Genomic DNA, 27984 nt, shown 5'->3' on the forward strand with positions numbered 1-27984 from the left:
GTGTGTGTGGAGAGATTGATAATATTTGTGGGTTGGTTGCTGCTTGCAGTTTCATCAAGTCTGAGGTTGGAAGGTCGTAAGGTGTTGGTGTTGTTCCTCTGATGGTTGTTTTGTGGCTGGGGAGCTTGTCTATGTATGCATTCATAATTTTGGAAATAGTTCATCCAGGGGACTGAGGCATGCACATTTACAGTCAATTATTCTCTTTCCCACACACACAGACAGGAGTTGGGTCCCAAAGCACTGCCTGTCTATAATGAGGAAATCAACTCCTCTGAAGCAAAATCATCTGTGGTCCATCAGGCCAGAGGTATGCTAGGTAGCCAGAGAGGCCACAAATTTCTGAAGGATTCTGCTGACTCATCAGTATTAGAATAATGCTAATATGAGGGCTCCCTTGAAGGGATTTTAGGGTCTAGCTAGGATACAATCGGTGTCTTTGAACCTTGGGCTTTAGAGGAATCAATGATCCCAACTGCCAGGACCAGAAGAACCAGCAGGAAGGCTGGTCTCGACGAATGCTGCCAGGTCTCTCAGGAGGGGCTAAACTGTAGCCAGGTAAGAAAGCTTTGCTTGTTTTGCTTTTCTGTCTTCAAACCTGCGCTCTGTTTTACTAGTATAATTATTTTATCCTATATAATAAATCCTTTTGTTGTTCTGTCTCCTTACTGCTTACCTCTGGAAAGACGGATTTCTGGAAGAGTGATACTTCAGGCTACCCTTTCCATGGAAACGGGGGGGGGGGGGGGGGTTATAATTTATTCCACAACCCAAATGGTGTCGCTGCCTGGGTTGGCCGAGAATCCCTCACTGCAACCACAGGGTGTTGCATAAGAGCAGTGGAGCTGAAGCTTGCTGGGTTAAGGAGTTATCCCAGGGCAACCTCATCTGTTCCATGGCACATGTGATAGCACCACAGGGAGAAACTCGGGGCTCTAGGGGGACCCCACAGACGGATTTATGAAAGTAAGTATCTTTCTCTCTAGAACATCCAACCTACAAGCTTATGAAGACTAAGTTTATTATAAGAGGACGTAAGCAGCTTCTGGGACTCTCCAGTAGCCTCATATGAATGCCACTTGTCAATCTACAGATAGCACTTAGACAACTACTGTCTTCAAGATGTCCTGGTTGGCAATGTTGGACAAAACCACCAATATATTGAAAATGTTAGTGAACAGAACCTAAATATTGCATTTGAAGAAATGCTCAGCTTTTCATGTGCATCAACTTCAATTATGCATTTTTGTTACATGCTGTAAAATGAATGCATTTTTCACTTAATACAATCACTATGAATTAAAAACTTGTTTGCCCCCAAGCTCATAGTTAAGTTATAAGAAGATACAAATTAACTGTGACTAGAATAAATGAACAGCTTAAGTGGAATGACAGAGAAAGCAGCATAGAAAAAAAAAGTGGAGAAATATACAACGTATTTAAGTTTAATTAAATGGAGGATAAAGAATTCTGATTACCATTTGGGAGGGTTCTTTGTTTTCCTTTTTCTCTGCAACCAGGCCTTTACCTCAGATGTTGTTTCAGGAGTGGGCTTTGTATGATCAATGGTGTATAAATCTTTTCCTTGTTTCCACAGCTGATATCTGTCCGGTTGAAATTTCCTCACAAAGATATCCATGGATATTGTTACCATATCTTTCCTGCAGGTGCACTGGGGGAGAAAACAGAAATTTATATTACAATTCAAAAGCTGATAATGCTGTAGTTTGTTAGGAAAAAGCCCAACTGATGAAACCCTGGAGTTGAAAACAATTCCAAGTCCACTAGAAGTTCGATCTTCCTTCTTACTTCTTTTAGACAGGGAGAGATTACACAGAAGTTGTACCTTGAATCCACATGAATCTAAAAATAGATTTTTGTCAAGGAATAACTCACACATAATACAGAAATCACACTAGTTTCACTAACGGATGGACTCCTACTGGTTATGGGCAAAAGGCAAGCATCTTTTAAATCTACCATCTACTTCTGATATTATTAAGCAGGAGTTGTTGAACCTCGCAGGCATAGACTGGATCATCCCTGAGTAGTTCCATTACTTTGCCTCGGAGGACAGCATTGAGTAACTGGCTCTTGTGCCCAAAGGGGTTTTTATATGGGATATTACATGGTTCCAGTCTATTGCCATGCCTTTTCAACACAAGTATAAGATCATTATGGAAAACAGAGAAGCACCACATGGGCTTTAGTCTTGCTGCTAGATCAATCTTTGTTCTCAAGCTTTTTCGAAATGGGGAATGAGGAGTAAGAGGGCAGCATGATAATATTTTTTAAGAAGAATTGAAAGAAGTTTTTATATTTTTTACATTATAAGAGACTGTGAAGATCATCTGGCTTGACCTCCTACATAATACAGGCCATGGTATTTCACCTAGTAATTCCTGAACCAAGGACTTTAACTTAGTTCGGTCATTGATACCAGTTGCTTATCCTGATAAAGCTTGCACAAGTCTAGAAGGATTTGGATGGGAATATTTTAAACAAATTGAAATAAATAAATAGCAAGCAAGAGGATTCTTTTTTTGCTGGAAATAATTGAGATGCTAAAATATGATCTTCAAAGTAAATTTACTATACCTGAAGCTCCAAAAATCTTTATATTGGGAGATTGTAATAAGTGAATCAATATGCCCGCAGTACATAAACCATTCATACTAAGAGCAAGTTTATTGGCTAAAAAAATTGATTCTCCAAAATTGAAAAGCAGTAAAATGCCTTAATGTTATATCCAATAAAACAATTTGATTGATGTGGGAAACCAGGCCATAAAGCAAATGTAACACTTTGGGTGAACAACAATTGCTAAAATAATTAGCAATGCGCAGCCTGACTTACTAGTCCTCTGTGATTAACTTTATCATGACTTTTTAACTGAGCTAGAGGCCTAATCATAGATGGAATGAAATTTGCTTGTGACTGACAGCTAAATTGGCACAGTATTAATGTTCTGCATGCATATTCTTGTCTGCACTCTCCTCTATCCACCTACCACTTCTATCCAATCCTTCATTTCCTTGAAAATAATAAGCTGTATAATAGAAAAGAGAGATTAGAAATGTATTAAAATATCCAGTTTTCTTTCAATGCCTTAGAAGTACACATACAAAAAACACTGAATAGGAAACAACTTCAAGCAGCAGCCAGAACTGCACAGAAATCAAACATTTAAGCCCTTATGGCAAACTGGCACAAATATGTGAAAAAAAAAAAACCTTAATGACTAGTTTATAGGAATTTACCTCCTGCAAAGGAAAAGACTTTGCCATTACATCTAGTTTTGGGTAGAGTCAACCCAAGTCTAATCCAAGGGGTGGGTGGGATAGGGGAAGAGAGAGAAAATTTCTTACTGACCATATCTCAGAACAAAGCATAGAGAATGTGCATTCTTTCATTACTTGAGGTTATGACTCAGGGATGTTATTTTCTCTCTACAGAAGATAATGCAATTCCTTGGGTCTTTTGAAGTCTTTTAGTGTGATACACGTCATACTAATTTTTATGTCAAGCAAACAACTCCAGGAAAGATTTCTGAATTTACATTATGCTCGGCTACATTTTCCAATGGAAATGCTAATGCACTTTGAATCACAAAACAGGGTGGATTAGAATCACAGCAGCCCACTCTGTGATGCTCCAAAAGGAGGAGAAGAGAATGTTCTGGGACTGGTTGCTACTAACACTGCATTATTCTACTATTATGAAATACCATCTTTATACCCAAATCCAAGACAAGTTTGAATTTAAGACACCCTCCCCTCCCCTCCCCCCCCCCCCCCACACACGGCAGTGCTGCCCCCTGCCACACACCCCCATGCCTGTGCCTGTCCCCTGACACATTCTCCCCTACCTGTGTGCGCCCCTCATTCCTTGCCTCCCCCAACCCTTGCCCCCCTACCGTCTGCCTCCCCCACTCCCTGCTCCCCACTTCAGCCCGACTCCCCCTGCCAACACCTGCTCTGCACTCCCTGCCCACTCCACCACCTTTTACCATCTGCTGCAGCTCTTCTCCCCTGGCACAGTCAGCACCAGTGCAGCCTCAGCCCAGGCTGGGAGAAGTGGTGGCAGCTCTCAACTGAGCCAGGCTGGGGCTGGTGGCACCACAACCAGAGAAGAAGATACGGGGGCATAGAGAAGGAGACAGTGGATGGTGAGCAGACACCAAGAGCAAGGGGTGGGGATGGGGGAGGCTATAGGTCTCCACACCCCCACTCCACAGTCTCCCTCATGCACACCTGCCCACATGCTCCCACCCCCTATAAACAAGCCATTTCAGTCTGGGGCAGGTGAAGGCTCAGCTATGACTTCTGCTCTGAGCCTAGGACCAAAGGCAGGGCTGAGCTGCCACTCCCCCAGGCAATTACGCAGATCTAAGCCCAAGCTCCCCCACCCCTATGCTGACTGGTGAAAAAAACTATTTTCTTGGATTTGAATAAATATAGTAATAGCAGCTCTTATGTAGCACTTTTCATCAGTGCTATCAGTAAAGCAAATCATTTGACAAAGGTCTTTATCATTAGTCCTATTTTACAGAAAGTGAAACTTGGGTATGCATAAACTTTTCCCAGCAAGCCAGGGGCAGAGCTCGGATTGGGTGTCCTTGCCCTCGCACAGTATTCTACTAAGACTCTACTTATTTCCCACATGCACCTACTTCTGTATGATGGCTTCTAAAGAAGCAAGATCACCAGTACAACAGTAGAAAATTACAACCATACCTTACATACTGGAGGGAAGGAGCAATTCATATTTAAAAAAGGATTTCATGGAGACTATTTTGAAAGGTTTCACATTTTTAATGGGTATTTTTCAATTTTAATTTCTTAAAACTACAAAATCATATCAATTAAAAATACATTTTTGAAGTTTGCCTTTTGAGTAAATTCCCCACTTCATTTTATTGGGCACTTCTGCAAAGCACCCAAATGCTTGTGCCAATATACTGTTCAAAATTGTGCCTTTTTGGTAGAACCAACAGACAAAGGAGAAAAATCAGAGTAGAAGAAAAAACAGTCCAAAAATTATGACCATTTCAGCACTGCTAAGGTGACACCTAGATGGTATTTGCTGCCTAGAAAAAACAATTAATTATTTCCTCTATGTAGAAGCACTGTAACAAAATGTATTCTTGTACAAAGCTTTGAACTTTGTATTCAAACTTCTCAGAGAGTCACCAATCGATAACACCAAGTAGTTGCAGAAAAGCATGGAAGGTGCTTCTGGATACTGGATAGGTACATAGACTGTCCACTGGAATACCCTTCATCATTAAGAACTAAATTCATTACATGAGAACAAGTGACACTAAGTTTTTCCCTCATTTACACTTAAATCCCTTTGAATTCAAGCAAAGCTGCTACATGGAGATGACAAATGGTTGCTTAAGGAACAGTTTAAGAGGATTAGTGTCTTCACTCTTAGACATCAAGTCTTCCAGCAATTTGGAAAACAGCCAATATTAAGCTAGCATTGATTTATTGAAGAAGTAAGTCTATCAAGAGAAAAGCAGCCAATGATGGAATGACAATATTCTAAAAGAAGATTTGTAATAAATTATGTCTACATGATGCACAGAAATGTCCTTCTTCCAGTAATCCTTGAATATTTTATGCTGGGGTTGTAATACTATTTACAGAAAGCAATCAAGTATTATAATAGTACTGAATTCTACAGACAGTGAATGTTAAACATTTAAAATATATAAATTTCTGAAAGGAAGTAAAGGCTGATCATTATTTAAATAATAAAACAGCAGAATTTTAGCAGTATTTTTATCACTATCAACACACTAATTAGAAGTATTATCAGTAGATGGGAAATACTCAAGATTTAAGCTTCTAGGCATTAGGGGCTGGGAACATTTGAAAGCACTGCATTAGACAATGAATGCAGACAAATGCTTCACTTCTACTGATATTTATTTCCCCAAAATGTGCCAAGAAAGAAATATGTTGCTTTGATAAATAATCTGTAGGATTGGGGGGAATGAGGGGTTGGTTGTGTTTTCAAAAGTTTTCTTATTTCCCATTTGACTGATGTGTAGTTGACAGTTTATGGATTCCTGCTTTCAAGACAGAAAAGTGTGAGAGAACATCTCTTTTTGAGGTGAAACTCTGAATGACATTCTCCAGAAGAAACTTCCTGGGAAAGGAGCAAAATGACATTTAATTTGCTGCCAAAATACTTAAATCTTGAAGAAGGTATCTTCAAAGCTCAAAGAAATTTTAGAAAAATCTCAGTATATTTAGAAAGGCAAAATTGTTTTTATATGTAATCAAAGAATTACAAATTACTTGCCTGATAAACTGACAAAAAAAATTTAAAACCTAGTATTTGGCCTATGCAAAATTAGTAGGATTGTAAGATTTCTCCAGTAGACAAGAAACGTCACCACCTCCCAACTGGTACCCTCCTAACATTCTCAGAGGCAAATCCATGGCTCTGGTTTCTCAGGATTGAAATGTCTTGACAGAAAAGTGAAAGAAATTAATTTGCTGCCACCTGTAATTCTGTGAATAAGCTATTGTATTATTGGAAATTTATACTGAATATAGATAAAAGAGCAGTTAATGCTGAGTGTGGTAAACACTGAAGTTTCTCTGGGAAAAAGGAATTCCTTACCCATATATAGCAAAATTGGCATGATGCTTAGAATTACAAGCAAAGACCACCATGGCAATCAAAATAATTATGGGACTAGAACTCCCTCATGATCCTTTGGTATTATTATTATTAGTTTTACTAGTATAAAGAAAACACAGTTTGAAGGGAAGTAATCCAAACAACATTTATTAGTAGCTGAAGGTGTTTGATAGCAGTGAATTAAAAGAAAACTGTTTCATCCATTTTAATTAATTGGTATAACAACATGTGAGACGTATTTTCAATAAGAGAAAATTACTACTTGAAAGATTCTGGGTCAAAAGATATTTCTGTAACCTGGATGCCATTTTTTTAATAACTTGAAACAAAATGAATACTGGCAAAGACTGACTGTTTTGATTTTTTTGCTTGTCTACATTATACATACTTCTCCTGTTAGGCTGTAATTCAGGAAAGTAATAAAGTATATGTAAAGATAAGACACACCGGGCAAATTCCCACAAGCAGCAACATGCATTTCACCAGGAACAAACAGCAGTGGCACAACATGCCACTGCTACTTGTCCCTAGGGTATGCCTTTGCACGCACACTTTGGCACATGGCACGTTGCCCCAGGTGGGGTAGGGAGGCTGAGGCAGGGGAGGCTGAGGTCAGCACCTGGGCTGGCCCCAGAAGCCTTACACGTGGTCCTGGGGGCCTCTGGGGGCTGCAGCTGTAGCAATCTGGGGGCCTCTGGGGGCTGCAGCTGTGGCAAGCAGCAGGGAGCCTGGCCGGCAGCTGGAGCGTAGCTCCATCTGGCCAGGCTCCAGTTTCAGACAGCACATGCTGCTTCCATGTGCGCCAACCTGCTTTTTCCTAGTGCAGGTTTTTATGATTCTGGGATCTCCCAGTGTCAAAAAAGACCCCATGCTACAAATTAGCAGCACGTGCAGCATGTGGTGCCACATACCACATGTGCGCACTTGTCTGGATGTGCCCAACGGGTGCATGTACACATGCAGTTTACTGCAGCCTACACTAATTAGCTCTGCAGTAAAGCATCACCATCCACATATGTGCCGGTATTAGGGCTCGGTAAACTAACTAACTCCTCCGTAAGATAGTACTGTCAAGGACAGTATTATCTTACAGTGGAGTTATTTACTGTGATCAAATGCTCGTGTAAATGGTGACCCTGGGTGGAAATTGCACCTGGTCAGCCCAGGCAGTAGGGGCCAAACCCCTGCCTGCTGCTTAGCCACACAGCTCCACACTTTTGGCACTCTCATACCCCAGCCAGCCCCTCCGCTGCCTGACGTCACTACCCAGAGCCCAGGGCTGACCCCCCAAACCTGCTGCCAGCCTGGGCTTGCTCTGCACCTGCTCAAAGTGCTGCTGTCCTGGGCACACGTGTAGATGTTATGCCCAGGTGCAGTGTACTCCGGCTTGAAGTGCTCCAGAGTTTATTGCTTTGCATTAACTGCATGTGAAGATGCACCCGCTGAAGTCAATGGGATTATTCATATTCTTTGAATCAGACTTATGCTTACATACCTCCCTCAACAGAGGCCTTGGTTCCCAAGTCAGAAAATTCCTTAAGAATGTACATAATTAAGTATATGAGTACCTCCAACTTCTTCTGATGAACTACTTATATGCTTAATATCAGACATGGGCTTAAGTCCTGCATTGGGGACATAATTATTTATTTTTTTCACTTCCTTTTCATTGGTTGCTAGCTACTGAATGCACCTTTTGCCACCTATACAGACACCCATACCTGTAACTAAAAACTGACCCTAAAAAAGCATTTTACATATTTAAAAATAAGTACTGGATTTATTTGACTTACGGATTTGTCTGATACTCTACCACAAACATCAAATCCCTTCAGTAGAAAAATTGCTAGATTAGAAATTGAAATAAAAAAAGATGTGTAGTACAGTACATTGCATTTTAACACACTGGAAATCAAATACTTGATCTATAACATTTTTATTTGCCTAGGAGGTGGATGATATTTCTCTATTGTAATTCTAGCATGATGATCTGTATTAAGAATAATTTTTTTTTTAGCACTTTGTACCTCTTGTCTTTCAATTAAAAGTAGCTTATAAAATATTTGCTAGAATGGAAATTTTGCCCATGCTTACATTAATATTCATTATACTTTACACAACAATATTAGAAGAATTAATATTGAGTCTCAACTAGCTGGAGGCTTTGGTACAGTCTTAAACAGTGGCTATGTAGTAGCGTTTTCCAACAAGAGTAAGATATTTTCCTATTAAAATTTAATTCTTTTTATAGCTAAATTCTACCATATTTAACTTTATATAAACAAAAATGAAGTTTTCATACTTTTTTTTCTTCTTCGTGTGGATCTCTTTGGCCTTAATTATTTTATACAAGCATTTAAGATAAATGTAGCAATCTAAAATTCTACACCAAATATTCCTGTGCACAACCATGGGAAACCTTGTGTAAGAATGATAGTCAAGAGAAATCAACAAGGGCACTGACATGTGAAAAAACAAACAAAAAAAAAACCTGTCACTTTACCGAAAGAGTAATAATGATCAACAATTAGATAAATGCGCCAAAAGGCCTGCTGAAGCGCCTGATCTATAAAGACATTGGGTGAGCCAGGTCAAACTAATGCGATGCCTCTCCTAGGCATGTGCTGTGCTTGGTGCAGAGGCACACCAAGCTTAACGTAAAGCACCATTTTGTTTTCTTTTTTTGACATTTGTAAGGAGCCCAAGAGTCTCCTTCTGTTTTCTAGCAAAAAGAATGTATAGCAGTTAGACTGCACAATCAGGCCTGCATCATCCAGTGTATGCTGTATAAATCCCCACCGAAAAAGTGTACTAATTAAGAGATTAAAGTCACTCCTGGTTAAAAACACTTTCCTAATTGTTTATAATGAATTAAAGCTTTCATAATGCTAGACTAGAACTTAGGAGTGATATAGTTATAACAATTTATATCCTTATTTCTAAATCTGCAGTTATGGCACAACAGGACAGACTGCATCACTTATCATTACTTGCTCTCTTTACAATCACCTTGAACTTGGAGTATAAGACTATTAGTTCTTGTATTATTATTTAGATACTCATTTTAGCTTCCATGTTTGTTAGGATGAAGTCTGTACAGTTAAGTGATTAACCAAATCCTGATAATACTGTGTTGCGGGCCTAGCTAGTTTTGCATAATCTTAGCCTAGTCAATTATTTTAAGACTTGTTTAGTAAGGGTTTTTTTCCTCTACATTATACCATATGAATTCTCTCTCACTTTTCATGGTTCCTCTTGAAGAATACTAATGGGTTACTGGTAGAAATAATTTGTTCTCTTGGTAACATGGCATTTTCAGTATATTCCTCCTTTTAAGATAATACATAGGAATGAGCTAATTCTTTAAGATTAGATGATATCACCAAGCCATCTGCAAGAAAGACTCTGTGCTGTTATATGCTAAGCTTGCTACATTTGAATTGTTAAAGCAACACAAACAACTAAGCAATTTTAAAGTAAACTTTATGTAGCCAAAACTATTTCATTTTGCAGACTACCTACAGTCCAAGTATTTGATAAGTATTCCTTGTTATGAGAAGACGATTTAAGACACCATAATAACAATAACCATTCTTTGCTGCTAGAATCAGGGAGTGATATATTTTTTACGCTGACCTTCTGGCAACTTGTAGGCACTGTTGCAGAAACCCTTGATATCAGTTATCCATCTGTACAAGCTTCAATAAAGCAAGTGTTCCTTTGGTAATTCCGTGATACAGAGCAAAAAATGTTTCACTTTTAAGTTTTTAAATTATATTTTATGTTATTTTAAGTGCATGCAGAAATAAAAATGTAAGGCTGACTTATTATAGTAAATTAAAAACATGTGAGCAAGTGATTTGCATTCTCTCCAAGTCTAGGGACAGACATTACATAAACTGGTTTCAAGTGATCAGAAACTGGTTTAAACCTGTAACAGAACAGATGTTCGGTGCACATAAACCAGTTTGAAAATGGCTGAAAACTAGTTTGAGACAAACCTGGTTGAATGTCGTATCTGACTTAACTGATTTGGGTCAAACAGGTTTATGCAATGTCTGTCCCATATCCCTTGCTGGTTTAAGTTAAATCAGACTCCCCCAGCATCCCAGCATGTTCTCTGGGCAGGGCAAGGCGCTCTGCTCCACAGCAGGGCTTGCCCCTCTCCTCTGCTCCCTGGCTGCAGCTCTGACAGACTTGCAGGCACAGTAGCATCTGCCTGGCTTCCTCCTGCTTTCCCCCACCCCTCACCACTCCCTGCTAAGCAGGGATCTCCCATCCCCTCTGCCTTACACAGACACCTCAGCATTAGCTAACAGATCACATGCTGGCTACAGTCCCTGCTGTGGCAGACAGCAGTGTCAGTTTAGGGCTTTTTGGAGCTAATCAACAGCTCAGCTGGTAATGTTCATCCATTCCTTCTTTGTTTAAGAAGAGCTTGAACTAATGAGAGAGGTTTGTTTTCTGATGTGGTGATAAATGCTGATAACAGAGCTGATAAATGATCTGTTATGAAGGGGGGAGACCCCTCCTCAAGTCTGCTGAGGCCTGACCATGCCCCCCTATGCTCCGCCTTGTGGAAGGGAAGGGAGGGCTGCTCTAGCACCCATCTGGCTTCTAGCCTGAGCCATTGCAGGCGTGTGCTAGCATGTCTGAGATGTCTGTATGGTTACAAACTGATTTAGCCTAGCCAGGTTAGACTAACCTGCAAAGATTGAATCAATTCTGGCTCAGGCTTTTTGAATGTCTGTCCCTAGCCCAACACATTTAGTAGTGTGCAACCAGAACAAATATACACACACACACATTTTTAAAATCAAATCTCATTAATTGTTCCCAGTTACAGGTAATGTAATGCCACATGTGTCCAAATAAGAGACTGTATCCAGATTCACAAGCCTAAAAAATATATAATTAACCCTTTCAGAACTATGTTCTGCTATTGAAGAGAACATTCCCTTTAAAATGTCAAAACTGCAGGAAAGCACAGGATAGGAACACCCACAGATGGAAGACAATTCTAATGATGCCACTCTATAATAATGCACTCATTTTCATTTGTTTCTTCTATACCTCCTCTGTTAGGAACACTGCCTTGTGGTTAGGATGTTGAATCGTTTGGATGGCCCAAAACTTGTGCTCCATCCACATAAATAATGGGTGCAGATATAAAAACCACTGAAGTATCTCAAGGGAGAAAGCTAGCCATCACCAAGGATCAAGGGAGGCGATGAAGACATACTATAGTAGATGTTAAGGAGATGGAGATTTCATCTGTGAGAAATAAAACAGAGAATGGACTTTTAAGTCTATGTGGGGCAACATGCATCTCTCTTTGAATGCCCTTTATTCAGGCTGCCATTTCAGAGAAACTGACCTTATATACTAATCTACTGGATAGGATATTGCTCTCTTGTCTTCTGTTATTTTTTTAACTTGTCCCCATCTATCTAAATTTTGTTGTGTGTTAAAATAATTTATATTTAAAATGAGACTAATTAACTATATATGGCCATGCCAGGAATCATGTGAGACTTGGTAAAGTCCTAATAAATGGAGAAATCAATTCTTTAACATTGAATTTAATAAACAGAAAAACCACAGCAGGAGTTTCTGCCATGCCAGCGGTAAAAATAAATGACTGTTCCCATCTTGACACTTTTTCTTTTTGCTTATAATGTTCTAAAACTTCAGCTTTTCCAGCTAAAGAGATCCATATTTAGTATCAGAAAACCTGTTTTTGCTAGACTTATAGTATTTCTGTGGACATCTAATGAGCGACTGGTGCCTCCCGAGCCTGGAGCGAGCACCAGATCACCGACCAGGGGGTGGGGGAGGGGGGGAGTCCCCCAGTGGCCGATCACCAAGCCAGAAGCAAACTGGAAGTGCACTTCAGCCGGCACTTCTGGTTTCATGACTAGCACTTCCAGGGGTGCACAGCCAATCTCAGGGGGTGCACATGCACCCGTGTGCATCCCCTATGCATCGCCAATGGGACATCCTCTGCTGATATCCTGACATCCCTTCTTTGTGTTACCTTTATTCTGCCCTTTAATGAGTCCCCTTTCTTACTAACATCTCCATTGGGATCCACTAAATTTCTGTCCTTACCTCCTGAACACCTTGATGTCTTTGGTTGTTCTTCATTTTGATTCTGTCTCTGTTCCTGACCCACTCAGCTCAGACTCATACTTCTTTCTCTTTCTCTCTCTCTCTCTCATATTTATCATGGATATCTAGTACAAGATATCTTTCCACAAAAAAATGTGTTCTTGCATACATCTCCTCCAGAAATACTTGTTAGACCTTACTTTTCACTGATTAGTCCTATCCCTGGGTTGTCATCTTATCAGCCTAACTTTATTTTCGGTTTTAAAATTTTCTGTTTTTCATGCTTTTTTAGAATTTTATTCCATTTGTTTATTCTGGGCAAAGAATGGAGAAGCCCTCCAACTTGCCAAGGACAGCACCTGAATCAATATACAAGGGTAAGCAATCTACAACCAGTGTGGGTCAGCAGCAAGTTGCTTTCTCTTTAAAGCAAAGTAGAGGTAAAGCAGGAATTAATTCTTCATATCAACATTTTTGCCAAAGGCTATTTTGATGGGGTAGCACAGGAGTATATGGCCCACAGTAAATGGAAATTACACTGGGAAAACTTATCCTTGAGTGCAACTGTCCCGATTTTACTTTCACTTACTGCAAGGTAAGGGTGGGCACAAGGAGAATAACCCTATTTCAGCTGTCCTGCAGTACATCTCTGCTCCCAGTAAGTCACTTGAATTTGAATGTTTGTCCATACATTCCACTTTTCTTTCCATCACTTTTCTTTGTCTACCATGTTCTGTGTTATCTAAATTAGATTACAATTCTATCAGGCAAAAACAGAGTGAGTTTTTAGATGCACATTTATACTGGTGAAAGTTTCATGTGCCAATAATCTTTTCAACCTAAAATTTGGACAATGTTCTTTATTCCTATGACTGGACAAGTATTTCTAATCACACCCATCTAAAGGTTCAATCTTTAAACCAATATGCAAGGTTTATTTTACAGATACAGCACAACATATATAATAAAATAAATAAAAACAAACTGGCCCAGTGTACCAAAAACCTCCCTTTTTGCTAATTCAATTAAAACTCTCACACTCCATGATATCGCTTACCTTACTGAAATTTACATACTACCTCTGGATTCTTTTGTTTAATATCTATAAGTCTACCATTGACTTTTCCATTGGACATAAAACTAGACTGCACAGTGGAAATGCTAAATTAATTCACTACATAATTCTTTTAATTTCCTTTCTAGTGTATTTTTAAGTACTCTTGGATTAGCTTCCCTGAGGTCAAGACAATGGACAATTTATTCCCAGGCCTTAAATTACCTTATCACTGCCTTAATTCATGGCTAGGGACAGACATTACACATAAACCAGTTTAAGTGATCAGAAACTGGTTTAAACCTGTAACAGAATAGATGTTCAGTGCATATAAATCAGTTTCAAAATGGCGGAAACTGGTTTAAGATAAACCTGGTTGAATGTACTATCAGACTTACCTGATTTGGGTCAAACTAGTTTATGCAACTTCTGTCCCAGAACCCTTCCTGGTTTAAGTTAAATCAGTCCCCCAGCATCCTAGACACTTTGCAGCCCTGGGCTGGGCTGGGCTGGGCTATCTGCTCCAGAGAGCAGGGCTGGCCCTGCCCCTGTGCTCCCTAGCCAGAGCTCTGCCAGAGACTACAGGCACAGCAGGGTCTGCCTGGCCTCCCCCTGCTCTACCCCACCAACCTCCAGCCACTTGCTGCTCAAGCAGGGATCCCTACCCCCTCCCTCCCATCTCCTAGCATAGACCCCAGCCCCATGGACCCTAGCCAGAATGTGGTATGCTAGCTAATGCTGAGAGGTATCTGTGTGTGTATGTCTCCACTGGGACAGAACAAAGGCAGACAGGACAATGCCCACTTAAGGCTTTTTGGAGCTAATCCACAGGTCAGCTAGTAATGTCCCTCTGTTCCTTCCTTGGAAAAAGCTGTTTAAGAAGAGCTTGAACTAATGAAAGAAGCTTCAGTTTTGCTGATGGACTATGATAAGTTTTGTGTTATCAACCCCCTGCTGACTCGCCTGTCAGGTTTGCTGCAGATAGTATGAAGAATCAGGGAAAGGGAGATTGAAAAGCTCAGTATCATCAACAGATGCATGCACTCCACACTCCCCTTTGCCTCAGAGTGCTAGCCAGGAGCTGGGGGGCTGGCAACACTCCAGCCCTTAAGCTGGAGCAGGGAAAAGCCTGGGATGGTGCAGGCAGGGTGGGGTTTTAAACCCCTCCCTAACCAGAGTGTCCTGCCAGGGCCTGACCACACCTCCCCCCTCAGCTCAGCACTATAGAAGGGAAGGGAGGGCTGCTCTAGCACCCCCTGGCTTCTAGCTTGAGCCACTGCAAGCATGTGTCTGCACTTCCTCAATCCAGAGGGGATTTCTCTGCACTTGCAAACCAATTCAACCTGAGCAGATGAGCAGGACTGCCCTTAGGGAGCCGAATTGGGACAACCACCCTGGGCCCCGTGGAGCGGGGCAGAGCAGCCGCAGCCCCTCCTGCAGGGCCTGCCTAGTGCTGGTGACTCTGCACCGCTGCCAGCTTCATGTCCAGCCACTCACCACACCTCCCTCCCCTCCCGCCAGTTTCTTCATGCCCAGGCCCTGCACAGGCTGATTTGCCCCAGGCCCTGCACCCTACTAAGAGCATCTCTGCAGGTTAGATTAGCCTGAAAAGATTGAATCAATTCAGGCTCAGGCTTTTTGAATGTCTGTCCCTAGCCTACAAGTCAGAAGTGTCCCAGCCTTGTGCAGTTAGTATTTAGTGTGAAGAAATTAATATCTACCTGCACCAGGGACATAAAATACAAATACCTCTTTACAATATTGGCTAGAAGCAGGAAATAAACATCCTAAATGTAATGAAATATCCCATGTGTAAATGGACAGATTGTGAGCTCCCTACTGTTACTGAGTAGTGCTTAATTCTATCAACACTTACACAGATTTCAGAGTGGCCACTCCTGGAGTAATGGACTATTTTTTAGTACAAGCAAGGGATTCACAAATCTGCTCCAAACGTAGAAATTCTGACCAATACTTATTTCCTTAGCTAGATAGATATATCAAACCAACAGTCATAGCAAATGCAATAAGAAGGACTGACTGCTCAGAAGAAGATAAGGAGACAAGGAAATCCAGTCGCCGGAAAAGTCCCATTACCGTTTCTGACAAACTTTTATTAAAGTCCTTAAAGTCATTCTATATTTTGAAAAGCGCATGCCTATAGAATATGTGCAAAAGTAAAACTGGAACTACATTTAATAGAATTATTTGATAAATCTTTTGAATGACAGATGCAAGTAGATTCATGGAATGAAAGCAGATGCCTGAGTGTGATTTGAGGGTAAGAAAATTTTGCAGTTTTTCTTTTTATTCTCTGTAGGCTGAGGTAAACTAATTTCCTCTGTTTGATTACTTAAGGCTATCTTCTGGCATTGGGTTTGTTCATTTATTTATTTATTATACCAGAATAAATATAGCTAATGGTTATTGTCATGACATTCAGAGCTTTTTATGAGAGTTCTTTATTCTATTTTTTTATTTAAGTAAATTAATAAATTGTAGCACATTTATTACAAATAAATGAATTTGGTTGTTCTCTTTTATCATAACTTGTCATTCTACTAAACCCCAAATCTTCCTGAAACACTTACACAGGATAAGAACATTTCTATGTGGTGATAATTAAAATGCTTTGTATTGAAAATAAACTTCTCATAATTGTCATTTGATTTCTTAATACTACCAGACATTCCAAAATGCAACTTAGGAAGCACACAGAAGAAAACAAACCCAAAGTGACTTACCACTCTGTTAGTCAAATTATTGTTACAGTAAATTCCTTCCCAGGCAAAGAAAGGATGCCCTAAAATGCATATGTTATAGAAAATGAAGAATGGGAAATTAATTTTCATCATGGACACAAAATTGCTGGTGTCCAAGAAGATAAAGTGATGAGACATAATTTGTCTAATATGAAAAGAGACCCTAAGATTCCTTTTATCCAACTATATATATTAAATAAGTGTAGCGAGTCTTGAAATACTGGATGCCCAAAATTAATTACTTGAACCCAGATTCCAGTGTACAAAAGTGGTGGACCAGCTAACAGACTGTCACATGAAGATCTTTAAAATGACAAGCACTTAACTTGACCTATCTTCCTGCTTAAACCAAGAAGTTTTGTTTAAAAGTCCAAAGAGCAAGGCTTTCTGTGATATCTTTTAGTGGACCACCTGTATGGCTGGGTGAGTTGTTGAACAAGCTTTTGGGCATCAGGGCCCTTTTTTTGCTCAGGTTGTTTGAAAGTGTAATTCATAAAGACATTTAAATCTCTCATGACCAGATACAACTTTGTATTGAAGTTAACTGAGTGTCCTTTCAATAGACTGTATTGCATGTTGGACAACAGCCCTGAACCCGCACTTACAAAGAGTGCAACACAGGCAGCCACCACAGCAGCCAGCCTAGCTGCCACGGGCAGCCCAGGCCTCACCACAGCTATCATGCAGGATGCAGACCCTGGCTGTTATACCTCTACAGTTGGATTAGGTCCTTAGTAACTTTTGGACCACATTCGCTCAATTCTTGTCCATGCTTTCTGCCAAATCACAACTAAAACTGAATTTTTTCCTTCAAAATTCCAAAAACTCAACTCTAATCTTAGATCTGAAAGGCAGGCTATGTTCTTTCTGACATATGAATATGCTATCAGAAAAAAAACCTAATGATCTATTCTGTTAATGCAATACAAGCCTGAATAGAATATAGCTGCTTTCCCTTCCTCCCACCCAGCTTCTTTTTCTTTTTGGGGTTAACAACAGTAAAAAGTGAAAGAAAATTATTTTATTCAGACAAATATCCTAACATGATTTGTAATATACAAAGTGGGAATAAATCTACTATGTCACAAGGTCTCATTTTTATATAGTTTCTGACTATGCCTGCAGTTTAATGCAAAAACTTATTTGAAAATTCTACATTAGTGAATCCTGTGCATCTCTGGAACAAAGGAGGCCGTCTCAGTTTTCCAGTATAAAAAGGGATGCAAATATAATATTTTTAATGAGTGTGGCTATTGGACTTTTATAAAGAACTCAAATCCCAGCAATAATGAAAACCTTATATACTTAACAACGTTATGTCATAAACAATGTCACCTGATGTATGTCTTGGTGATTAATGCAGTTCCCTGCCCTTTGAAATTCTCTGAGTAATGTTACTAGAACATGAAACAACCTACAATTTGATTAAAGTCAACTAGACAAAGAATGCCTTCAGGAAGTACAGTATAACCTATTGCTAGGTTTTATGTTGCTAACAATATCAAACTTCAATTTTGACACTAAGTAGCAAAAAGGAAATCTCTTAACTTTGTTGGAAGTTATATAACATACCCAGGGGTTTAGGTTGTAGCCGTGTTGGTCTAAGGATATAGGCAGACAAGGTTCCTTGGGTGAATTTGATATCTTTTATTAGACCAACCCAAATGGTTGGAGAATAGTTATTGAGCAAGCTTTCAGGTTCAAAAACCCTTCATCAGGCTAAGGAAGCGGTTTTTGAACCCGAAAGCTTGCTCAATAACTACTCTCCAACCATTTGGGTTGGTCTAATAAAAGATAACAAATTCACCCAAGGAACCTTGTCTGCCTATAACATACCCATACATGTGAACACATTCCCCTGTCACCACATACTAGAGATTCTAATGTAATACCATACAAAAATAATTCAGCATCTTTGATTTTTTTAAGAGAGCTCTACATGTTTGTGTCTGCCATTCCTATTACCTAATCAATAAAATTCTGTGGTGTCAGTATTTAAGAAGGATTTTAAGCTTTATTTCCTTTCTGTCTTCTGTACTTATTAACCTAAAATGACAAAAGAGTCTCAGCCAGAAAGAAGAGAAAATGCTCATTTCCAAGTACAGGCAGAGGAACACCTTCTGTCACGTTGCAGTCACCCACACTGGTTGTATAAAGGAGGTGTGCTGAGACACTTTGGGCTGAGCAACGTATATGCTCACCTTGCCAAAGGGAAGAACATTTCTGATAGATGTTATCTGGAAGATTTATATCTAGAGAGAGAGAGAGAGAGAGAGAGAGAGCGAGAGAGAGAGAGAGAGAGAGAGAGAGCGAGAGAGAGAGAGAGAGAGAGAGAGAGCGAGAGAGAGAGAGAGAGAGAGAGAGAGTGTGTGTGTGTGTGTGTGTGTGTGTGTACACATATATAGTGTATATATATTAAGTTCTTAATGGAGAGAATGAGAGACTATAAGAAGAAAAACTATGAAATCCTCTAGGACTCTGCACCTAAATAAAAACTGTATGTAAATAATGCACATTGGAAACTTTCCTTTTCATTTACTGATTCACACACTGACACGGATGCTGCAGTAATGCTGTCAACAGTCCTGAATTCTCTGGAAGAAATGGACTATTTCTCTGTTAACCGATACTTTCACAAAAAGAAATAGATTCACCAACATGAAGTGAGAGTCCCCTCTAGCAAGTAGCATTTTGTCAACAAATAAATCAGTGTCATTTATACACCCTAAAGAAACTTGTGACAATATTCTTGGAAAATTGAACCCATTGCTGGAATCATGATTCCCCAGCTAACAAATGTTATAGATAAAGACAGTTGTTCAGTGAATAATATAGAGTTCACTTGCCACTTAAATGACTACTAAATAGATATGGCAGGTTAATGAGAAGCAACTACTTTTTCTTTTGCAAAGGTGAAGAAAATAAACATAAATATGAAAGCATTGACAACTTAGGCCTTTTTTTTCCTAATCAGATTTTTAAAAAGTAAAAGCAAATATAAGATATGGGTGGTACGGATAGTACAGTTTTCTGCAAAATGTTTTTGTACTACATATAAACAAGATGACTCAGTTCCTAACTGTGCACTCAATTATTCCAAAATGCATTAAGTATTTAAGAGTAACATCAACTTATTATATTACTAAGTGGATATTTGGTGCAACATATCTGAATGACTCAAATATTAGATGAGTTTCCATCCCCACAATTAGTATGAAGAAAAAAGCTCCTTGTCTTATGTTCACATACAGAAAAAAACCTCATTAAATACATTGTCTACCATTAAACTAGTGTCAAAAGCAGCATGTGCTCCGAAATGGAAACCAACTATGAAGTTGATTAAATGCAGCCAACACTGAGTATTGACTACAAAACATATAGTCCACACTGGGCAAACATACTGATGGAAGCTTACCTTTTTTTTTTTTAATTTACATTTTGCGTCTCAGGTCAGGATCAGCCAAATTAGTTCTGAATTCTATCGACTAAGCAGAGCTCAATGACTCAAGTCTGTCTGGCGCTACCACCAGCAAGTATTCTACCTCCCAGACTCTTCAGCCTAGGTCTGATACTCCCAAATCTATGACAAGCATCTTACATGCAAGCCCCAAGCCCAGAGACCTTGGAGTTCAGATGCCTCCTAGTTTTGCTTGCCCCTAGACAAAGGGATGAAGGAGCAAGCTAGAGGGAAAACCTGAGAGCAATCCCCTATCACTGTAAATTGTGTAGACAAGAGCCTTGCAGGGGTCAGCCTGCCCACAGTGCAAGGGAGAGCCCCTCACCCTCTAACTACACTGAGTCATTCAAGGCAGAGAAGAAGGGTAACTCCACCGCCAGGTTAATTAAAACCATCTGGAATGAAACCATCATCATGGTAACTCCCCTGGTTAGTGTAGCCTATTTGAATAAGATATATGGTAGTGCCCACTGTGCTCAGTCCCCCTCAGTGCTGACTCTCAAGTCATGGTAAGCCACTACACTGAATACCTTCCAACTTCCTCCCCACTCTCACAGCTGAGCTGTGCCTTTCTTTCCCATTATTACAGTTTCTTCACCAGCCTTAAATCTCTGGTAAACATCACCAAATGGGACCCCCAAACACTTCCTCCAGAATCCCTCTGTTGCCCCCTCTCTGAGCCTGTCACATATCACCAGTGAGGCCCCACCAGCCATGAGGTAGAGCAGGAGTAGGTTGCCCAGCATCTCACTGGCACATACATTTTGAAGTTCCCAGGACTCATAACAAAAACACCGTGAGTGTTAGCATATGGATCCCTTATGGGCGGTATCTGGAGTATACATACATACATACATACATACTATGGCCACCCAACCAGGGGGAAGAGCTGGATTGGGAATTCTCCGGCCAGCTCACAGAGCCAGTTAAGGCAAGGGACGTGGTCATCATGGGTGACCTAAACTATCTGGACATCTGCTGGGAAGATCAGTCAGCCAGGTCTGACCACTCACGTAGGTTCCTAGCCAAGTTACAGAACCTCCATTTAACCCAGGAGGTACACAGTCCCACCAGGGGAAATGCCTTGTTGAACCTGGTCCTGGCCACGGGCAACAACCTGGTGAGTGGACTGTGGGTTCTCGACCACCTGGGCGATAGTGATCATTGCCTACTGGAATTCACCATCCAGTGCAGGGTGTCAAAGGCCTGCAGCAAGGCAGCAGTCCTGGACTTCAGGAGGGCAGATTTCAGTGAGGTAAGGAGACTAGTCAGGGAGGCACTGAGGTCCTGGAGGGGAGCGGAGTTGGGAATCCAGGAAGAGTGGTCGTTCCTTAAGAAGATGATCCTCCAAGCCCAAAGGGTGACAATCCCAACACGGATCAAAGGGGGCAAGAGTGCTAAAAAGCCCCCATGGCTCACCAAAAGCATCCAGCTGATGCCTACACAGTCAGATGGGTCGCAAATTGGATGGAGGGACACATCCAGAGAGTGGTGGTGGACGGGTCATTTTCGACCAGAAGGGATGTGGGCAGTGGGGTTTCCTAGGGCTCGGTCCTCGGGCCCGCACTGTTCAACATCTTCATCAGCGACTTGGACGAGGGGGTGAAAAGCACCTTGTTCAAATTCACAGATGACACTAAGATGTGGGGAGAAGTGGGCATGCTAGAAGAGAGGGACAGGCTGCAACTAGATCTGGACCGGTTACAGGGGTGGGCGGATGAGAACAGGATGGGTTTCAATACTGACAAGTGCAAGGTATTATACGGATAGCATTGAGAGGGTCCAGAGCAGGGCCACTCGCATGCATGATCAGGGGGCAGCAAGGCAGGCCCTATGAAAGAAGGCTATGGGACCTGAACCTGTTCAGCCTCCACAAGAGAAGGCTGAAAGGGAATCTGGTGGCCATCTATAAACTGGCCAAGGGGGACCAGCATGCAACAGGAGAGGCCCTGTTCCCCCAAGTGCTACCGGGAGTAACAAGGAATAACGGCCATAAGTTGACTGAGAGTAGATTCAGGTTAGATATCAGGAGGCATTACTTCACAGTCAGGGTGGCTAGGATCTGGAACCAACTTCCAAGGGAAGTGGTGCTCGCTCCTACCCTGGGGGGTCTTCAAAAGGAGGCTAGATAATCACCTAGCTGGGGTCATTTGACCCCAGCATTTCTTCCTGCCCATGGTAGGGGGTTGGACTTGATGATCTACTCAGGTCCCTTCCGACCCTACCAACTATGAAACTAAGCTGTACTATTGGGTCACCATGGCTTGAAATGCTATGGACTCTGCTGGGGCCCAACCCAATGAACTGTGGGGCAAATCATGAGCTTTTTGACTTTAGAATAACATTATGCATAGTTTGTACTATATGTCAGTAGGTACTAAAGTGCTGCTTAAAAGTGTGTTTATAGTACCTGTGCTAAAACTTGCAGCAATTTCAAAAAAAGTAACATGCATCAGTTCTAGATGAACTAAGTCTATGGGTACCCATAGAGGCATATGGATTTCAAAGTCAGTGTTTTCAAGTTTGGTCCTTACCTCCATGTGCTCAGGGAGAACAGGGTCTGGCAGTAAGGTTGGGGGAGGGGAGAAGGGCTACAAGAGGAAGAAGTTGGGGGGGGCAGAGCAAGGGGGTCACCTGATCATCCCAGATTTATTTTTCATGATGTAGCAGTCAGAGGAGGATAAATTCAAGGCTACACTTCCAATAATTATATTCCATACACCTGGAAAAATATAACAAATTTATACATTTTCCATATATAGAATCTAAATATTGGGGGTAATCTTATATTTGAGCAAATATGTTAGTATCTAAATAGGAAATAATGTACAGAAATTGAAAAGGCCCATTAAGGGCTGGACTCCCTTGATAACCAATTTTTCCAATAGTACCAGCTAACCAGATTGGGTGTGCAATTATATTGACAAAGTCTACCTCATTATTTTTGTGCTCACTAAACCACAAATCAGATTATAGTCTGAGGCAACCTAAACTCTACTGTGGGTTAAAACTGGTATTACTTAAAAGAAAGCTTACTATTTTTGGCCAACACCACAGGCTTGTCATCACTAAGTCAGGAAAGGGGAGCAAGTGTTCAGAAAAAACCTTAGTGTATAAGTATTTGTAACCATACCACTGGTTCATTATAAAAACAGAAGTTTGATGCAATCCTATTTTGACAAGACTGGACATATAGGCACTACCTATGAATAGCAGTATTATTTAGAATGTCACTGAAACCACATCAGCCAAATCAGACAGATAAGAATTCAAACTAGCTGAACTAACAAATATATAGGAGGTATCAAATGTTTTCCCTTATACAGTAAAAAAGTTAGAAACATGTGAGGAGCAATTATATTCATTTTTGCCTTTATCCTGAGACTGAATATATAGCATAACATATTACCATAATTAAACAGAATTGTATTCTTCATGCTTTAAGATACAAAACAAAAATAAAATCATCTTCTTGCATATGCACAGCATTATTAACTGAAATATATTATGTAATACTGGAAAATTAAAAAATTCCGCAGTTAAAAGCCACAGGGCTGACTTGAAGGAAGAGATCTAATGCACATGAACTCTTTTTTTCCCCAAATTTCGATTACTCGGTGTCTCTGAAAAGCTGAACTTGCTCACTGCCTGTGCTGGACAACTATTATTTACAATTTTACATTATAATTCTGAACATCCGTGTAACTTCTAAGCTAACATCTGACCTTCAATAAAGTTGACACAGGACTAGAATCAGACTTCAGTACCGAAATAGAGAAAAAAAAAAGTTGATTTTTTCTGCAGCAAGAAAGTTGACCGTTGTCTATGCAGACATTTAATGAGCTAAAACATTTGAAAGGCATTATGCCGGTAGTTTAGTCAATTATGGAGCAGGTTAATTTGTTTTTTTATTAAGTGAAATGCTACAAGAGTAGTACCTCCTTTTATCACTACTGGATTTTCTTAATAGGCAGAAGGTTAGGAAGGAGGAAGGATCAGCTAAACTTTATACATAGCCAGAACTGCCAGCATTGTCAGTTGGAAATGCTATTTGTTATCCCTATAATATTAGCATTCCTACCATTCACCATCTTCTAGAACAAGACAAGAACTCCCTCTTGGGAAAGCGATAAACTGGACTGCAACAACATTCATTCCCAGCTAACTGATGCCTAGAAGGATATTTCCCTCAGTCCCACCCTCAAGCTCAGAAAAAGAGTAACCTCTGTAGCCACAAAGACCAGAAAACCTATGAAGTCACCTGCAAGCCAGACAGAACAGTAACCAACTTCATGGGGATTTAAGCCAAAAGCGAGGATAGACCGTCTGGAAAGTTAGCTGCCCAAGGACATTAAAATGCTTAGCTAATAATCAACTTCCTTATCATAAGGCACTTTTCTAAGTTAAGTAAAACCTTTTTAGTAAAGCATTTGGCAAGCAGAACAATTAAATTGTTTCCTTTTTTAGGTATTAATATTTTCTTCCATTATATGTCTGCCTCATTCATGCAGATTCAGACTTTTGTACGTAACAGGCTGAAATTGACACTGTTGTGATTTTTGTTAATCTGCAAAAAATGGCTTATTTCTAATTTGATTTCAATATCTTATATAAAGAAAACTCCTTCTAACATTCAGGCATTAACTTTAGAGAAGTTTTTTTTCTTTACATTTAATGCAAGGGAATATTCTAGTATTGCTCTACTTTTGCACAGATCTATACAGCTGCATTAGAACTGGCATAGAGATAACTGATGAATTTCAACAAATGGTCTTGTATGTAAATTGTTTTTTTTTTTTAATCACTAGAAGTCCATTAATCACCCTGGATACATCAAAAAGTTAAAAAAAAATGTCTATTTCAAATGTGTATTCATTTCCTGAACCCAGCTATATTTCTATGGAATGTTTTGTACATCTCTGCAGTTATCATGAAATCAGCCATAAATAAAACAGCTAATATCTGTTCAAGACTTTGGCAGGCCTTTGGCAGACAGTAAGGGCCAATCTAAGACAATTTTCTTATCTCACCCTGTCCAACTGAATTTCTAATGCCAAAAAAGCATCTATATGCTTTATACACTAACAAAAATAAAGACTATTAATATAGATGTGTAAAAGGAAATCACGATACAGCAGTTCTTTTATTTATGCCTAAAAATGTGCCTTCCTATTGTGATCTATTAACTGTCAAGAATGAGATATACAGAAATACAGTATGTTCTACCTTCAGAAAAAAGTGAATGTGAACAGCAGTAGCTGTCCATTAAAAAATGCAAAAGCCATTCTCTGTGGCTGCTTGACAGAGTAAATTGAAGTGGGAAAACTAAGTTTACAAGTACAGAACAAAAAAAATCACTCTGAAACAGTCTTGGCTATTCTGATTCTACATTAAATGCATTTGATATAGACTTACTATTCCAAATTTGAAATACTGCAGTCAACTGAGCCCCTCCCCCCCTTACCAAAAAATGGTAAGTTTTCTTTTATTACAGCAAATAAAGTCATTAAATCTCTCCTTATCAAAAATTACTTGTTTTATGGCAATACAAATGTTTAAAAACTTTGCATGTAAAGGGAGATTTTCAAAAATATCAGAATCAAATCCTCTGGGCTAAGAACTGCCTGCCCAGAGGAGGTTTCCATCTACAAAATGCTATGAAATATGAGCTTTCATTTCTACCCAAGAGAACTTTTACAACTTTCTCTCCGATACCCGATGAAGGGTGTTTGTTAGGGCTGTGCGAAGCTTTGGTAACCAATTCAACTTACAGGAGATTCGACTTGATTCAGGGGCCGAATCTCCAAATCTGCTGAATCAAATCAGGACAGTGATTCGAATCACCAAATTGAATCACTGTCCCTTCCTAATCAGCCAAATCCAAATTCAAATCATATACTTGCTGCTTCACACACTGTTTGTGCCCGAAAGCTTGCAATTAAAGACATGTTTTTGCAAAAATCTCGTTGGTCTAATAAAAGATATCACCTCTACCATGAGCCCCAATTGCTTGTTCCTCCAGACCAATATGGCTACAACCTGGATACCTCAGGATCAAATATAATTCTATTCCCCCAAGCTTTTTTTTCCTACGTAGCTTTCTTAGCCTGTTTGCTATGATTTTTCGTGAAATAATTACATCTCATAATCTGTGGCATTTCCATCTCCAAACATCAATGGAAGTTTATAATCTCCTGCATTCTGGGTATTATCCTCATTTTGCAGACCTGAAAACTGAGGCAGAATTTTTTGATTGCCCAATATTACAAAAGTAGCCTAATGCCAGAGCAAAGAATAAAACCCAAGTCTCCAAGCTGCCAGGTCTTTGCATTAACTCAAAGAACATGTTTCCTCCCAGCTATCATGGTTTTGTTATCTTGAATTTGTCCACAAATTTAGTTATACTCAGATCCAACATTCTATCATGAATTCATTCACAGTCCTTTCAAAGCCCAGTTTCTCCTCTCAACTGCTACTGCTGGAACATCATAATTATGTACTTTTAATATCATGATCCTATTTGTGGTAAGAGTCTAATGTCAAACACAGATTTATGACATCATGCCCAAACCAGCAAGAAAATAATTTGAGTTGCATATAGAAAAGTAGTTTGTATTCAAGCAAACGTTTTCAATGGCAATGAAGTTAGCTTATAAAATGACCAATGATTTTTTTTTTATACTAGGTTTTTTTTCTGTATATTTCCCACAAAACATGAATAAAAGTGTTAAGCCCTCTCTACTTTTAGAGTATAGTATTTAAAAGGCTTATGTTCAGCATGGGTTTTGAATACTTAATAGGGTTATTTTTTATTTAGGCTACACGTGATAAGGCTAAATTAGATCATTAAATTTTAACATTCCATGGAGGGATGATAATGGTTTTCTGATGATGTCAGAATAGTGGAAATAAAATGTTTGTGTTCGCTTTTCCAATGCGATCAGCATGTTGTTTTATCGTGCAGATGTCACTCTACCAAATTATTATCACATTGTTCCATCTTTAAGTAGATAATTCTTTGCCATATGTTTATGTAGGAATTAAGAATTTTGTATCTGAACATACCATATTGCTCTCTCCCACTAAAGTACAGTTAAAGAATTAATGCTTAATAGAAGCATGCAATAAACATTAAACTAGCTACCTCACAGGAGGAAATGACATAAGGAGGGAAAGGGTTGTTTGATGGTGGCTTCTGCCACAGCCACTCCTTTTGTCAAAGGAGCAGTAATTTGCCCTCACACTGTGTCCAATCAAGAAATTATACTAAGGAAGATGAACAGACTGTGAAATACACTTTTTGATTAGTTGCCCTAAGACATGATGCAAACTGTTACTTGCAACATGCCACCTATTTTCAACTTTCCTTCATTTCAATTAAATTTGAAGGTGTTCAGAACCCTCGCAAGGTAAGGCCACTGGTAAATGTAAGTGGCATTAGAGACCAGTGTAGCCCAGGTACACACAGGAGTGTGCCCAGTCAGCAGCTGGAAGGGATGGGGTGCTCAGGCTGCGAGAGGGGTATGCCATGGAGAGCAATTCCCTCTTTTCTCTATAGAGCCAGGCCAGGACAAAACACTTAACTGTACACAAATGTATTATTGTTTATCCAAATCCTTAAATAAAAGAATAACTATTAATATAAAATTCAATATGAATATTTACAAATCTATAGAAATAATAAATAAATATATAAAATAGCCACATATAAATATACTTGTCACAACCCAAAGTTGTGGTTTCTTGTTTTTGTGTGCTTCGGCACCGCTAAATTATGTTCCCGCCAAATTGCAGCTTCTTTACACGGTGGAGTTTTCTTTTGCAACAGGAGAACCCGCGTGCAGAAGAGTATTTCCCGCCGTTTATAGCCTTCTTTGCATGGTGCATTTCTTTTGCATCGTAGTGATGAACGGTGCAAAGGAGTTCCCGCCATTTGTATT

The 27984-nt window shown here is 39.8% G+C and overlaps 1 protein-coding gene across 6 annotated transcripts in view; it reads right to left on the reverse strand.

The window, feature by feature from the left end:
• The window catches only part of KDM4C (lysine demethylase 4C), a 502970-nt gene that overhangs the window by 233293 nt on the left and 241693 nt on the right, over window positions 1–27984 (reverse strand). For all 6 annotated transcript variants that reach the window (XM_006018370.3, XM_025197539.1, XM_025197541.1 and 3 more), the window contains exon 10: window positions 1479–1672. In XM_006018370.3, coding sequence (XP_006018432.1) covers window positions 1479–1672 — 194 coding nt within the window. The remainder of the gene's footprint in view (window positions 1–1478; window positions 1673–27984) is intronic.

The sequence above is a fragment of the Alligator sinensis genome, unplaced genomic scaffold, assembly GCF_000455745.1.
Source record: "Alligator sinensis unplaced genomic scaffold, ASM45574v1 scaffold392_1, whole genome shotgun sequence".
NCBI lineage: Eukaryota > Metazoa > Chordata > Crocodylia > Alligatoridae > Alligator > Alligator sinensis.